At 51.1% G+C, this 15,189-nt stretch overlaps 1 protein-coding gene across 1 annotated transcript in view; it reads right to left on the bottom strand.

The window, feature by feature from the left end:
- The window catches only part of GNAL (G protein subunit alpha L), a 133,322-nt gene extending 127,792 nt beyond the window's left edge, over window positions 1-5,530 (bottom strand). The window contains exon 1 of the mRNA XM_079108873.1: window positions 5,045-5,530. Coding sequence (XP_078964999.1) covers window positions 5,045-5,390 — 346 coding nt within the window. The 5' untranslated portion in view covers window positions 5,391-5,530. The remainder of the gene's footprint in view (window positions 1-5,044) is intronic.
- Between the last annotated feature and the right edge of the window lie 9,659 nt (window positions 5,531-15,189).

The following is a 15,189-nucleotide window of genomic DNA, read 5'->3' as shown; positions in this document are numbered from 1 at the left end:
GTCTGTGGCCCTGACTTCTTCAGTTAACCCACGCTCTGGCCCTGCGGACCTGCCTCTTCCCCACCAGCTCCTCCTCTCGGATTCCAATCAAGGACAAAGGCTTCTCGCCTGACTCTTTAACTAGCAAGGGACTTTTTAGACTTTTAAAAACAGCAGTTTTAGGTTTGCAGCAAAGCGGGGCAGCAGGCACAGCCGTTTCCCTCTCCCCGTCCCTGAGTGCACAGTCCCCACGCCCAGAGCCACGGACGGAGCAGAACTGGACACCCTTCCCACGCAGGGTCTGGGTGGCACTGCCCCTTGCTGGGTGCTCTGTGGGTCTGACTAAGGTGCGACGCCTGCTCTGTGGCATAGCTCCACCGCCCCAAGGCCCCGGGCTCTGCCTACCCCCCAGGAAAGGGGATTCGAAACACAGAACAGTTTTCACCAGACTCCTGAATACAAAGAGGCTGTCACTGCTTCAGCTGGCAGCGTCCGATTCTCAGTAAGGGGCTGATTTCAGTTTGGAATCAACCAAGACACAGGTAGTAAGTGTTCATGAATTTGCACCTGAACTGAATTACTGGGTTTCCTCCACCACGCCCTTCACCTGGGCCCAGAGCATGGACTTGGCCCACCAAGACGGAACCTCTGGAACCACGAGCCAAAACGAGCTTTCCCTCCACCAAATTGCTCTGGTTAGGCGCTGTGGTTACAGCGAGGCAGCTGAGCAGCTGCTGGGGTCTAGGAAGTTTCCCGATTTCACTTTCAGTGCCCCAGCTGGTTTTAGGCCCACCCCTTAGTGTGTTGAGAAGGCTTGTGTCTGGAAACCGGGCAAGGGCGGAGTCAGCCAGAGAATCTGCTGCCTCTCTGGTTCTCCACTGCATGGCCAGTCCTGCGTGCCGCCAAGGAGCTCACTCTAAATTACAGAACGGTGTGGCGGGGACGGGCTTCCTCTGCACACCCAGCGCTTACCTGGTGAGCCCGTGGCCAGCATCAAAGCGGAGACAACACCTGGTGGGGAACTTCCCGAGCTCCAAGAATTGGGTGATTCCTCTCCCACCTCTCTCTTCCTCCCCAGGGGGAGCCGCGGCTGCAGCATCCTCTGCACCCTCTGAACCACCGCACTGCAGGCACCAGAGAGGCACCAGGCTCCGCTGCTTTGTCCTCTTGCAGCGAAGTTCCCCCAGAAGGCACCACGGCCTGTCCATGCTTGCTCCGTTTGTCTTCCGCTGGCGACCCCAGGAACGCAGAGACCGTGGGTTCTTTCCGTCCCTACCTTTGAGCTCACCTTCCTCCAGCGCCTTTGGGAGGCTGCAGTTCCACCAGCCCGTCCAGGCCCCCTTCCCTTCCCACCCTGCGCTGTCTGCCCCGGGGGGTGGGGCGCGCGCCATCCTGGGCTTCTCCCTACTCCACCTGGGCGTTCCTCCTGCCGCAGACCCTTAGGGGACACCCAGCCCTTCACAGCTGCCGCCACGGGGCCCCAGGTGACTCAGCTTCCACACACCCCAAGTGTGTCCCTCTGACACCTCCCCTGTTAGGTGCCCAGCCGTGGAGGTTGCCAGCCCACTTCACCACCATGGAGAGGCCCAGGCACCTTCCTCCTGCTCGCTGGCCCAGGGGTGGAGAGCCCATGATGCTGCCCTCCCACCCAGCCTGTTGCTTCCCGTGGACGCTCCTGCCCGCCTGCGTGCACACCCCGTCTCTCGGCTGGACCACTGCAGCTGCTTCCAGCTGGTGTGCAGCCGGCTGCCAGGGTGCTGCAGGATGCCTGACCCCCGTGTGAGACCTGGAACTGCAGGAGACTTTTCAGGATGTGACATCTCCCGTTAGGGACTGAGAGCTTAAGGAGCCCCCAGAGAGGAGAGTCTGTGGGTCCAGCTGGACTCAGGGTTTTGAGACCATTCCAACTTCCTGAGTGAACTCGTAGGTCACTTCGACCCATTTCACCCTCTCCTCCCAGTAAGTTCATGCACTGGGACTGGTACTGGGAAGGAAGTGGGGCTCCAAGAGGTTGACCCGGTCAGTGGGAAGGCTTCCTGGAGGAGCTGTGACCGAGGGGACCAGGCCAGCTGGGGACTACCCAGCACTGAGCCATCCAGATGCAGCCCTGTAGCCAGGGCACCCGCCCAGAGCCTGCAGGTTCTCTGACCCCGGTGCCAGTCCCCGGACGCCAACAGACTACCGGGTGAGGAGAAGTCCACAAGTCACGGTTCCGATTCAAACTTTTTCTGCTAAATCCATCCTGAATCCCCGCACAACCAGGAACCTTTCTGTGTTTAACCCTAATCTACATCAGACTGGTGTAAGGGCACGTGTTTCAGGGTGATGTCCTTGGAGGATCCGGGACACGCCCTCTGCAGAGTGTGCTTTCCTCTCGTTCAGCCTCCAGTGGGATGCGCGTTGATCCTGAGCTCGCCAACACTGTCCTATGAGTGTGTCATTCAAAATGTGTCCCAGGAGATGGGCTCCTTGGAGCTCACCGTTCTGTTCTTCAGACATTATCTCCCACTTCTCCTTCCCAGAATCAGAGTTTATTAATTTTTATTACATATCCATCATTTCCTGCATGATATATAATAAAATTAATAACATTATATGTAATAAAATAACTACAAAAAATAAAATGACAATAATTATTATTATCATCATTATTTTGGTGCTGGGAATTGAGCCAGGGTCTGGTGTACGCTAAACACACAGTCCACCACAGAGCTACCCACTGCCCCAGAACCACCTTTTTTTATTTTTCAGAGTTATGTTTCACTGTATAATCACTTTAAAACACTACATTTTCACAATTCTATCCCTTATTTCTCTATTTCTTGAGACTATAATTCTTCCCTTTTTGTTACTTTAACCTGACTTGCTTTTTAAACACGTGTCCAGATTTATTTCTAATTAATTTCTTTCCAGGGGTCTGTGAGTGTGTGTGTGTGTGTGTGTGTGTGTGTGTGTGTGTGTGTGTGTGTGCGCACGCGCGGTGAGCACATGTGCGCACGCGCGGTGAGCACATGTGCACTCTTTGAGCACCAACAGCTTGTTTCAGATATGGGGCTGATGTACACATTGTATCAGGCTATGAGAGCAAGGTCTATACAGAGGGCAGTCATTCAAAATTGTTACAGGAAGTCGGAGATGATTTGCCCCCCACAGTAACCATGGATTAACCAGGTGTGAGGTGCTGGGACCACGATTCTGCATCCTCAGGTCTCTGAAGTGCTTGCTTGCTCGGTCCTATTCTAGAATCTTGTGCTGAACAGAAGTCTGCTGCTGTTAAACCCTCTTTGCTTTCCGGCTGACCTGCGTATTTCCTGAGCATGTGTTGGTGCCCACTCCTCCACGGTCTTGCTTCCTGTAGTTTCAGTTATCAAGTTCCAGGTGGTAAGAAAAGAGCAAATTGGGAAGTTTCTGCAGCAAACGATCTGTGTTCCAACTTGATGCCCTTCTGGCTCCTGCGAGGAAATCTGCTGCTCCCTTCCTCCCTCCCAGTGTCCACCCTGCGTGTGCTACCTGCCTGGTGGTCACTCGGCAGCCCGCTGGCTTCTCAGGTCTGCTGTGGTGATCTCACAGGGTCACAATGCTACCGCCATTCGCCTCACTGTCCCTCCAGTCCTGTGCCATCCCGTTCATCACGGGAAGTGAGTACAGCAGAGTGAGACGCCGTGGGGGCCACATTCATGTGACCCCCGTTACAGCATGGCTATGATTGCTCTATCTTATTAATTTCTTACTGTGTCATTAGAACGTGACCACAGGTGTGCATGCATTGGAACAGGCAGGGTGTACACAGGGTCTAGTGCCACAGTGGCCGCAGTTACCCACTGGGACCTTGGATCCAATACCCTGCAGATAAGGCAGGACTATCATATTTATTTTTTGTTTTTTATTGGAAAAAAATTCCTTTTTTTAGGAAAAGATATTTCCCAGTGATACAGCAGCTAGGTTTATGTTGTTCTAATTATCTCGCAGCGGGTGAGCCCTTTTAAATTCAATTTATTGTTGTCTAGATTTTAAAAGGTGCCTTCATTTATAAACAGGTTTTTACTCCAGTCATGGAATAGCTCTTTCCCCTGGAGTAGCAGGGCATAGAACCAAAGGATAACTCTTTCTTTTATCTCTAACTGGACATCAAAGGCCCACATCATTACCTCATGCACATGTATGACTGCATAACCAATGTGATCCTGCAATATGTATAATCAGAAAAATGAGAGATTACACTTCATTTATGTATGACCTATCAAAATGTATAGATGCATTCTACTGTCATGTACAACTAATTAGAACAAATTAAAAAAATTAAAAAGCCCACATCCCTTTCCCCCTTAAAATTTCAAAGGTAACAAGTAGCATGGAGCATTCATTGCCTCCCCAGGACCCCACATTTTACAGCCGAGCGCACAGAAAATGTTTTCTAGTTAATTGGTAGAAACACCCCGGCCGGCAGTGAGCGCAGCCAACACTGGCGCAGCCGCGCGCGCCTCTGCCGCTGGCTCTGGAGAGGAGCAATATTCCCACAGCGTCGGGGTGAGCTGGGACCACGAAATGTCATGTAGGTGCCAAGTGCGGACGCTTCGGGCGCTGACGTTATTTCCCAGAAGGCATCAAGCCACCCTGGCCGACGACTCTTCCCAACACAGCGCAGCGGTCAGGCCGAAAGGCCGCGTGAGCCCCCTTCCATTCGCGCTTGGAGGAACTGCACTTGCCTAACACCGAGGCAGGAATCGGGAGGCTGGCTTGGCTGTCCCTGCGGAGCACGCACCGTGGGAATCGACAGGAGGAGAGAGGACATTTCCCAGACAGGCCCATTAATTAGTAACAAGCGCGCAACCAGCGAGCGCCGCCAAGGAGCAAGACCACCAGGAGCGTGCTCTCGGCTGAGGGACTGCAGCACATACTGTCGGCTAGAACCCTGGCGGCCAGTTGAGCGAGCTGGCGGTTCCTGCGGCGGTCTAAACCGCCCCGATCGCGTCCGCGACGGTCGCCCACCCCGCCCGGGCCCAGGGCGCACCCGCCGCCAGCTGCGCTCCGCGCCCCGGTCGAGCCCCGCCCGCGCGGGACCTACCCAGCAGCAGGAGCCGGTGCGTCTGCTGCAGGTCGCGCTTCTGCTCGCGCAGCATGCGGTCGATGCCGCGGCTCACTTTCCGCGCCTCCCTGGCCGCCTCGCGCTCCTCGGCGCGCAGCTGCTCCGGCCGCCGCCGCTTCTCCTTCGGCTTGTCCGCGCCAGGCCGCGCGCTCGCTGCGCTCTGGCCGCCGCCTCGAGGGGGTGGGGTCGCGGCGGCATCGCTCCCCGCCGCCCCGGCCGGGACCGGGCCGGGCCGCGCGTCCTCCAGGCGCGACTCCGGGTCCGCGCAGGGGACGTCCTCAGGGTCTCCGAAGAGCAGCGGCCTCAGGCTGTAGCACAGACCCATGAGGGGCGGCGGCCAGGGCCCGCGCTCGGGCGGCGGCGGGGGCGGGGGCGCGGGCCGGGGCGCGGCGGGCCGGGGCGGAGGGCCCCTGCCCCTCACCGCCACCGGGGGCCACGCTGCATGGTGCGCTGGGTGCAGGGGCGGCCGCCTGGGCTGGTGACCGCAGGACCTCGGCGCCGCCAGGCAGCCCGCTGCCGTCAACACTGCCGCGGGCTCGCGGTCGGTACCGTAAATATCGCCACCCGCTGACCGGAACACCGCTCGCGCCCGGGCCTTGGCTACCGTAAATGCCGCCGCCCCAGCCCGAGCGCAGCTGCGGACAGCGCCTGGAGCGACGGGCGCAGCCGCTCTGATCCAGGACCGTGGGAGAGGGGAACCCACAGCCTGGGGCCGGCATGAAGCGCAGGCCAAGGTCGTTGTGCTCCCTCGTGTGTGATTGCGAAGATGTCTCACTTGGGCTGCTTTCTCCTGGTCTTGACACCTTTAGTACTTCTGTCCTTTGATCTCGACAAATATCTCCAATGCTGGGGTCCAGGCATCACTTGCAACAATCTCCACCCTTACTTAAAAATAAAAAAACCGGCACGTGTAATTGTCATGTACTACGTATATTTGCTAAAGTGAGCATATGGAATTGTACTTGTACTTCATTTCTTACTACCATAGAGCACCTGGCTGGGAGTGCACGTTCTCCTAGCCTCTGCAGGTACAGGGCCTCGGGGACCCATCTTCCCAGGGATCGCAAACTTCAGCATATCATTTCCAGAGTGGCCAGAGCACCGACCCTCTCAGTACAGAGGAAGCAGTTCTTCCTCCCAGTGCCTGAAAGATCTGAGACAGGTGGCAGGAGTTTCATGGGCAGGACTGGTAAAACGAAAGGGGACTCAAGGCAGAGTGGGTGCTCTCAGGACAGCGCACCCCTCCTGCCCTCCACTCTTACTGGAGGCCCCAGGGGAGTTTCTGGAGAGTCCCAGGCAGGTGCAGCCCTTGTCTTGACGGCAGATGACAGGTGACTTGTGTTGCCCTACCTGCCGACCAGGCCTTGCATGTCTCCGGCAGGTAACAGGTTGTTTGCGAGTAACATGACGTGTCCTGTTGGCTTAAGGCAGGCAGGGCTGCAGGCTGCTTTTAGAAAGAGGGCTTGTGGGGTCAACACAGGAGGCCCACAGCGTGACAAGCAGGGTGACTGCAGCGTAGGGTCTGCACAGACCACCTTGGTGACAGGACGATTTGGAGTTTTTAAGGAAATTGAGTTCCTCTGGCTTTGCCTTTACTTAGCTTTTACCCTTTGAATGGCTCTCCGAAAGTTTTGTGAGCATCTTGATGTTTTGGTTCCCAAGTGATAGGGGGTGGTGACATAGTTGGTGATAATGGAGGAGCTGGGCCACCTGGCAGGCTGTGACTTGATCTTGACACAGTCCTTTCTCAAGGAGAGGTAACTGGCCCCAGCCCTCAGGGGCTTGCCTGTCAGACTAGGCTGCTTGTGGTTGCGGTCACCCCTCAAGCCCTTTCCCTGTTGGTCCGTTCCTAGCCGACCAGCTACCTCACAACAGCTTCAGCAGCAGGGGGACATTTCAGAATGGCCTTTAAGAACCTGCTGCGTAACATGTGTTCCTGGCCCAGTGCTGTGGCCCACACCTGTCATCCCAGCTACTGGGGAGGCTGAGGCAGGAGGATGACCAGTTCCGGGTCAGCTGGGGCAACTCAGCAAGATCCTGCCTCAGAGTAAAACTGCAAAGGGCTGGGGTGTAGCCTAGCGTTCAAGCACCCCTGGGTTCAATCCCCAGCATGCCCCTCCCCCATGACACACACAAAAGAAAGCCTCTTCTTTAATTTTGAAGAAAATGACAGGGAATATTAGAACAGAGAGTTAAACGCATCTGACGTAAACATGATGTGCCCAGAAGATTAGGCCTAAGGTAGCACAGCAGAGTGTTCATCGTATCAGCTGGCACTTGTATTTGAGTTTTAAAGAAGTTGGCGATCTGGGATTCTCCTTTCTTTTGGAGCCCGGCTAATAAATACACATGCTCTGTGTACATGCTTCTGTCCTGCCATTACTCCAAACCCTTGCCAGAATCGCCGCATGCTTTTAGATCTTTGAGCAGGAGGAGGAAAGGAGAACTAAGGAGAATCTCACCTGGGGAAACAAAGTGACCCAATATGACTCTCTTCACTGTCCATTGAGGCCTTCACCCACTCACTCACTCACAGGGAGCAGATGCCCGCAGTGGGGCTGGAGGTGAGGGGGAAATTCTACACACCGGGCCCACCGAGCGGACCCCCACATGGGTGGGTCCTTCCTTCCTTCCTCCCTCCTTTCCTTCCTTCCTTCCTTCCTTCCTTCCTTCCTTCCTTCCTTCCTTCCTTCCTTCCTTCCTTCCTTCCTACCTTCCTTCCTTCCTTCCTTCCTCTTTAATAAAAGGAAGGTTACCTGAAGCCCCACCTGGCTCATATGGACGGGATACTTCACATTCCTCAGCAAACAGCCTGCTACCTGAAGAACCAACCCAAGTGACCCTGAAGAGGGGGGACTTCTGTGACCCTCACACAGACCAGATCCTGGAACCCAGGGAGATTAGGATAATTTCCCCTAATTCTAAAATCTGTAGGAACAGGTTCCACTAGAACTGGTCAGCGTGGGCCAAAGTGACCCAGAGTGGTCATGTGCAAGGAGAACTTCAAAGTCCAATGTCATCCTGCTGTCAGTCAAAAATCAAGAGACGGACCGGGCGGTGGGGGGGGGGGGCTCTCTGGAAACTTCCATAGGACCCCCAATGAAACTGGATGGTAAAAGGGGTGCCTGACTCTCCCTTGAGAGTGCCCCCTTTCCCCTTCCCTGTCCTTCCTAATAACACAGGCCTGCCACTCTGAGCAACACATCTGTGATCCTTCTGGCTGCTTGCAGGAGTCAGGCTGAGGAGGACAGGCATGCCTGCCTCAGTCCTGGGCGGGCCTCTGCCCTGTGAAGTATTCATTGCGTTTGCCGAGTGCCTGCACCATGCGCCCTGCGTTAGGCAGACTGGCCATTGGGGGAGGGAAAGGATTTGGATCCCTGTGGAGTTTATATACTAGTGAGGTGGAGATATGTTGACTCATAAAAATGCAAGTTAACGTATTGCTGTTGTACATTGCAATTATACGTGAACCACAGAGACAGACAGCAGATTGTCCAAGCAGTTGTAAGGGAAGGTCCTAGTGAGGTTGGTGTGCGTGGTGAGTTTTGTGAGACAGGGAAGACCTTCAAAGGAAGGGATATTGGAGCTGAAACCTCACAGGCCGATAGCAATTACTTTTGTATTATAACCTATTAGGTGAACTTTTATTAACTGCTATCACATGAGAAGGATAAGGTTTTGTCTATGAATTAATGCCAGTTGAAAATAGAAATAAACATAGCAGGGACTTTAGAAATTAAGTACATAAATTATAGTATGGCCCCTGGTTAAAAAGTGAAGATAGCAGAGCGTTGAGTCCCGGGCCCCGTGTAAAGCTGCAGGCCACAGGCCCGTGAAGCTGGCCCTGATTTCTGCCTGACAATATCAGGGAAGAGAATGTGCAGCTGGGAGAAGAGTTAGCAGTGAATCCTAGGCGGGAGGGGGCGCCAGAGGTGTGAGCCTCACAGGTCTGGATGCGACACCTACTCAGATCACTGGCAGGCCATGCCACGTGGGTGAGGGACACCCTGGTGGCCAGGAGGCTACAAGAGCTGCAGAAGAGAGGCAAGCTTGCAGGAGCTTCTCACACCAGCGATGGCACAGCTGGGGGCTGGCCGCCAGTGAACTGCTTTACAGAACAAGCCAAAGTTCACTCGACAGAGAAACACAATAGAGTCAAAGGCTCTGCACTACACCATTCGTCATGTCTGTTAGATACGGAGAGTGAAAAACCCCCAAGACCATGCGCCCTGGGACAAGGGAGTGCAAAAGGAGGCCGTGCACTGTCCGCCTTCCTCTCCCCAGACTACTGCATTCCAGGTGCCACTGCAGGTGGGGAGGCCATCCGTCACCCCGAAGTAACATCTCCAGGAGGCGTTGATCTCCTCCAAGGTAAACCCCCTGCAGACACTGCCCGCAGACTCCACCCCAAATAGCTCAGAGTCCTGAGTGCCCTAGGAAACCGATGTGCTCGCTAGACCACCCCTCACATAACCTATATAAACCCGGCCCTTTTCTTTGTTCAGCAGCTCCTGAACAACGGCCACGGGCGCCATTTCATCCCCCTGAATAAAGAGCTGAGGTGACGCCTGAGATTTGCGGCCTGCCCGGTCTTTTTGTGCTCACATTTTTGTTCCCTGACCTGGATTGACAGCAAGGTAACGTTCCCCACTTGCCTGCAGCCCCTTCCCTTCCCCTAAACAGTTACACAGCTGAGGAGCCTGGAGACTGACTGGGATCTGCCGCCACCTCCATGGCTCTCTTCCCCTCTCCTGTTGGACGTAGGTCTCTCATGTCCTTTGCTGTCCACTGTACGAGGGAGACATTTGGTGCGAAAGAGAGACAGAGGGCCCAAGACAACAGTGCAGCCGGCCAGGGCAGCTCTCTGGTGCGGTGCGAAGGTTTGGGTCTGAAACCTAATTCCGACATCCCTTGGGGGACCAGATGCCAACTGCTGTGGGGAGAAGCTTGGTGCCTGAGCAGGAGGAAGGTCAGACGCAGCTGGAGGCTTTGGCCAGGCGACTGCCTAGCGTTGCATGAGGGCTTTGAGTCTGAGACCTGACTCCCACGTCCCTCAGGGGGACCAGACGTCAACCACCTACTTAACTTTCAGGGCTTTGTGTCACCTGAACAGTAAAGGACTTACATCACACCCCATGTTGGGTTAGAGGAGGCCTTCTTCCACTCCCTCCCTGATCTTCCCTTGCACACCCAGGAAACCTCATTTCGCTTCTACATCCATCGCCGCCCGCCTTCTCATCCCTTCGGAGAGGAGGACCCCATTTATTAACCAGGGACCCTGTCCCTCACGCATTTTTTCTCTGCCATTAGGCATCTGGGGACCCCGTCCCTTATGGCTGGGATTGAGGGAAAGACATTTCCTCAGTCCCTCATGGGGAAGTACAGTCCAGGACTGGCACACCAAGTGACATAAAGAGCACAGGGGACGCTTTGCGCTCCGTTGTCACCTTCTCTGTTGAGTCTCTCCAAAGATGGGAACTACCCAATCAATTCCCAGAGATGCCCCCTTGGTCTGTCTCTCCACCAACTTGAAACCCTCTATTCCACACTGACCTCCAAATTAAATGCCTCTTTAAGCTCAGTACTCAAATCTGGCCACAGTACAAATTGGATACACAGTACAAATTGGCCCACATACGGAACTCTCCATAAAGAGGTTCTACTAGCTTTAGAAGACTATTTAATCCAAAATGGCAAGTATTTGGAATTCCCATACCTACAGACTTTTACCCTCCTCCACTAAACCCCTCCCTGTATCAGCCTTGTACAAGGTCACAGTTACCATTACTATCCACAAATTTATAATCCCCTTCCTCATTCACAGCCCTGGAGATAGCTGACGGCCCCCTCTTTACAGGTCCCGGGGCCCCACGGCTTCCCCTGAGAACTCCCTCACACCATGGGGCTCCTCCTCCCCAGAGTCCTTGGCTCCCCCAGCAGAACCCCCTTTACAAACTCCACGCTCTCCCTTCCCAATGCCACCCTGCCCCTTACACCGTCAAAACCTCTCCCAGCAAAGCACATGTTCCCCCAGGAAGTAGCAGGAGCTGAAGGGACCCTCCGAATCCATGTCCCCTTCTCCACGGCAGATATGGCCCAAGTAGAGGACAGATTGGGCTCTTTTCCTGAAAACTCACGCGGGCAGACGTACATTGCATACTAAATTCCACCTGACCAGTGATGAGCCTGCCCCTGTCTGGCAGGCCGCTGGAGATCATGCCCATCTCTTACACAGCCAAAACCCCCAAATCTACCAGACAGCAGACCCTGCTGTGCCCTCAGGTGAGCCTGATTGGAGGTACCAACCTCAAGGCCTGGGGTTAACAGGTTACAGGATGAATAGACTTGCCTTCTTGAGGGAATGTCAAAAAATTCCCATACCCATGTGAACTGGGAAAAGATGAAGGAAATCACCAAGGGACCTGATGAAAGGCCCACCCAGCTTACTGAGGCAGTCACTCAATATACAAATTTGGAGGTCAACAGCCCTGGTGGCTGTTACATTTAAACTTTATCAGCAAGTCTGCACCTGACAATTAATAATTTAAATTTAACAGATATAGAATATTTCATCCATCAATGACTGAATATACTTTCTTCTCAGCAGAACATGAATCCTTCTTGAAAATAGACCATATCATAGGACACAAAGCAACCCTTAGCAAATACAAAAAAAAAAAAAAAAAAAACCGAAAAGCAACAGAGATAGTATCTTGCATTCTATTGGATCATAATGGAATAAAACTAGAAATCAACAATAAAATGAAAAATAGAAGCTACCCTAACACCTGGGGACAAAATAATATGCTATCGAATGACCGATGGATAGCAGAAAAAATCAGGGATGAAAGAAAAAAAATACTTTAGAGGTAAAAGAGAATGTCTCAAAATCTCTGGGACACTATGAAGGCAGTGCCAAGAGGAAAGCTCATTGCTTTGAGCTCATTCATTAAAAGACTAGAAAGTTACCAAATAGATAACCTAATATTATACCTCAAACCCTAGAAAAAGAAGAACAAATTAACATCAAAAGCTGTAGAAGATAGAAAATAATTAAACTCAAGAGCCAAATTCAATGAAATTGAAACAAAATAATAAAAAAAATCAATGAAACAAAAAGTTGGTTTGTTGAAAAAATAGATTGATAAACCCTTATCCAAGCTAATGGGGGTGGGGGAGAGAGAGCAAGAACAAGAGCAGGAGAGAGAGAGAGAGAGAGAGAGAGAGAGAGAGAGAGAGAGAGAGAGAGAGAGAGAGAGAGAGAGAGAGAGAGAGAAACTCAAATTACTAAAATTCATGATGAAAAAGGAAGTATCACCACAGGCAATACTGAAATACAGATGATAAACAGAAACTATTTTGAAAGTCTATACTCCGATACAATAGAAAATCAGGAAGACATCAACAAATTTCTAGAGAGATATGACCTACCCAAACTGAATCAGGAAGTCAGAGAAAATGTAAGCAGATCAATTCCAAGCAATAAAATTGAAGACACCATCACAATCCTACCAACAAAGGAAAGCTCAGAACCAGGTGGATTCTCAGTCAAGTTCTACCAGACCTTCAAACAAGAACTTACACCAATACTCCTCAAATTATTCCATGAAAAAGAAAAGGAGGGAACCCTTCCAAACTCATTCTAAGAAGCTAGTATCACCCTGGTATCAAAACCAGACAAAGACACATAAAGGAAAGAAAACTTCAGACCAATATTCCTGATGAATACAGATGCAAAAATTCTTAATACTGGCAAATCACATACAAAAACATATTAAAAAGATAGTGCATCATGATCAAGTGGGGTTTATCCCAGGGATACAAGCTTGGTTCAGTGTATGGAAACCAATAAACATAATTCATCGCATCGATAGACTTCAAGACAAGAATCATATGATTATCTCAATAGATTCAGAAAAAGCACATGACAAAATTTAGTATCCATTCATGCTCAAACACTAGAAAAACTAGGAATAGTAGGAACATACCTCAACATTATAAAAGTTATATATTCTAAATCCAAGGCCAACATCATTCTGAATGGAGAGAAACTGAAAACATTCCCTCTCAAAACTGGAACAAGACAGGGATGCCCTTTTTCACCACTTCTATTCAACATCGTCCTTGAAATCCTACCCAGAGTAATTAGAAGAACAAAATTAAAGGGGCATCAATAGGAAAAGAAAAGCTCAAACTATCGCTATTCGCCAACAACATGATTCTACCTTTAGAAGACCCAAAAAAAAAACTCCACCAGAAAGCTTCTGGAACTCATAAACAAATTCAACAAAGTAACAGGAAGCAAAACTAACATGCAGAAATCAACCGCACCAATGACAAATCAGCTGAAAGAGAAATTAGGAAAACTACCCCATTCACAATAGCCTCAAAAAAAAAAAATCTTGAGAATCAATCTAACAAAAGAAGTGACAGACCTCTACAATGATGACTACAGAACACTAAAGAAAGAAATTGAAGGAAACCATAGATGATGGAAAGATCTCCCATGTTCCCTTTAATATTGTCAAAATGGCCATAGTACCAAAAGTGCTATACAGAAGAGGAAATGCGAAAGGTTAACAAATATTTGAAAAAATGTTCAACATCTCTAGCAATTAGAGAAATGCAAATCAAAACTACACTGAGATTTCATCTTACTCCAGTCAGAATGGCATTTATCAAGACCATAGGTAAAAATAAATGCTGGCAAGAATGTGGGGGAAAAGATCCACTCATACATTGCTGGTGGGACTGAAAATTGGTGCAACCAGTATAGAGAGCGTGTGGAGATTCCTCAGAAAACTTGGAATGGAACCGCCATTTGACCTAGTCATTCCATTCCTCAGTATCTATCCAAAGGATTTAAAATCAACATACTACAGTAACACAGCCACATCAATGTTTGCAGCAGCTCAATTCACAATAGCTAAACTATGGAACCAACCTCAGTGACTTTCAACAGACGAATGGATAAAGGAAATATGGTACATATACAAAATGGAATATTACTAAGCCATAAAGAAGAATGAAATTGTGGCATATGCTAGTAAATGGATGGAGCTGGAGACTATCATGCTAAGTGAAATAAGCCAATCCCCCCAAAACAAATGTTGAATGTTCTCTCTGATATGTGAATGCTAACACACAAAAAGTGGGGCTGGAGGGAAGAATAGAAGTTCATTGATTAGACAACAGGGAATGAGGAAAGGTAGAGGGGATGGGAATAGGAAAGACAGTGGAATAACTGTGACATCACTCTCCTGTGTTCATATGTGAATACACAAGTTACATTCTACGGTCATGTATATCTAAAAATCAGAATAAAAAATAAAGATGAAATATATTTAAGATAAAAATTCCAGGGAGGATTTACCATCAGCTCACCCAGACCAAGAAAAATGGGACATGGGACTCATTAGGCCCAAGCCTGCGGCCAAGGTGGTATCCCATCTAGGGGACAGGACAAGGAAGGACATGTCCTGCACAGATGGGCAAGTACAGACCCTTTATGTCCTTTCTTCTGAACTTCAAACACTGCCTCGTTCAGGGTGCAGCCACCGGAGGGTCCTGGACGTGGGACATGCGGATGAAGCGGGAACAGAGCCTGAACAGGTGGCTGCAGGTGGGTCTGCACTTGAACCCCCTGCAGGGCAGGTGGTGGAACATGGTGAGGACCCTGAGGTTGCTGCAGGTGGGTCTGCACCTGAACCCCTCCTGCAGGGCAGGTGCTACGAGGCAAGTGTGGACCCTGAGGTGGCTGCAGGTGGGTCTGCACCTGAACCCCTCCGCAGGGCTCCTGGACCCTGAGGTCTCTGACCGAGGACTGCACACCAGGCTGGCTGAGGCAGGGGCTCTGTGTGAGCCGGCTCACTCTCTCACATCTCTGCTCTCACCCCCTCCATGTTCAGTCTCACCTTGGGCCCAGAAGCAGTGGAGCCAAGTGACCACCGACTAATTCCTCTGAAACTGTGAGCCCAAACCCATGTTTCCTTCTTTAAGTTTTTTTCCTTAGGTATTTTGTCTGTGATGAAAATTGGACTAACAGAGTTGGGGTGGAGGAGCCAGGTTCTTACAAGATGCCCATGTTTTATTTCACATGGTGTGATAATAAGTCATTTACCAGT

This window comes from Sciurus vulgaris, assembly GCF_902686455.1.
Source record: "Sciurus vulgaris genome assembly, chromosome: 13".
In the NCBI taxonomy this organism is placed as follows: Eukaryota; Metazoa; Chordata; class Mammalia; order Rodentia; family Sciuridae; genus Sciurus; species Sciurus vulgaris.
This window is presented reverse-complemented; position numbering and strand designations above follow the sequence as displayed.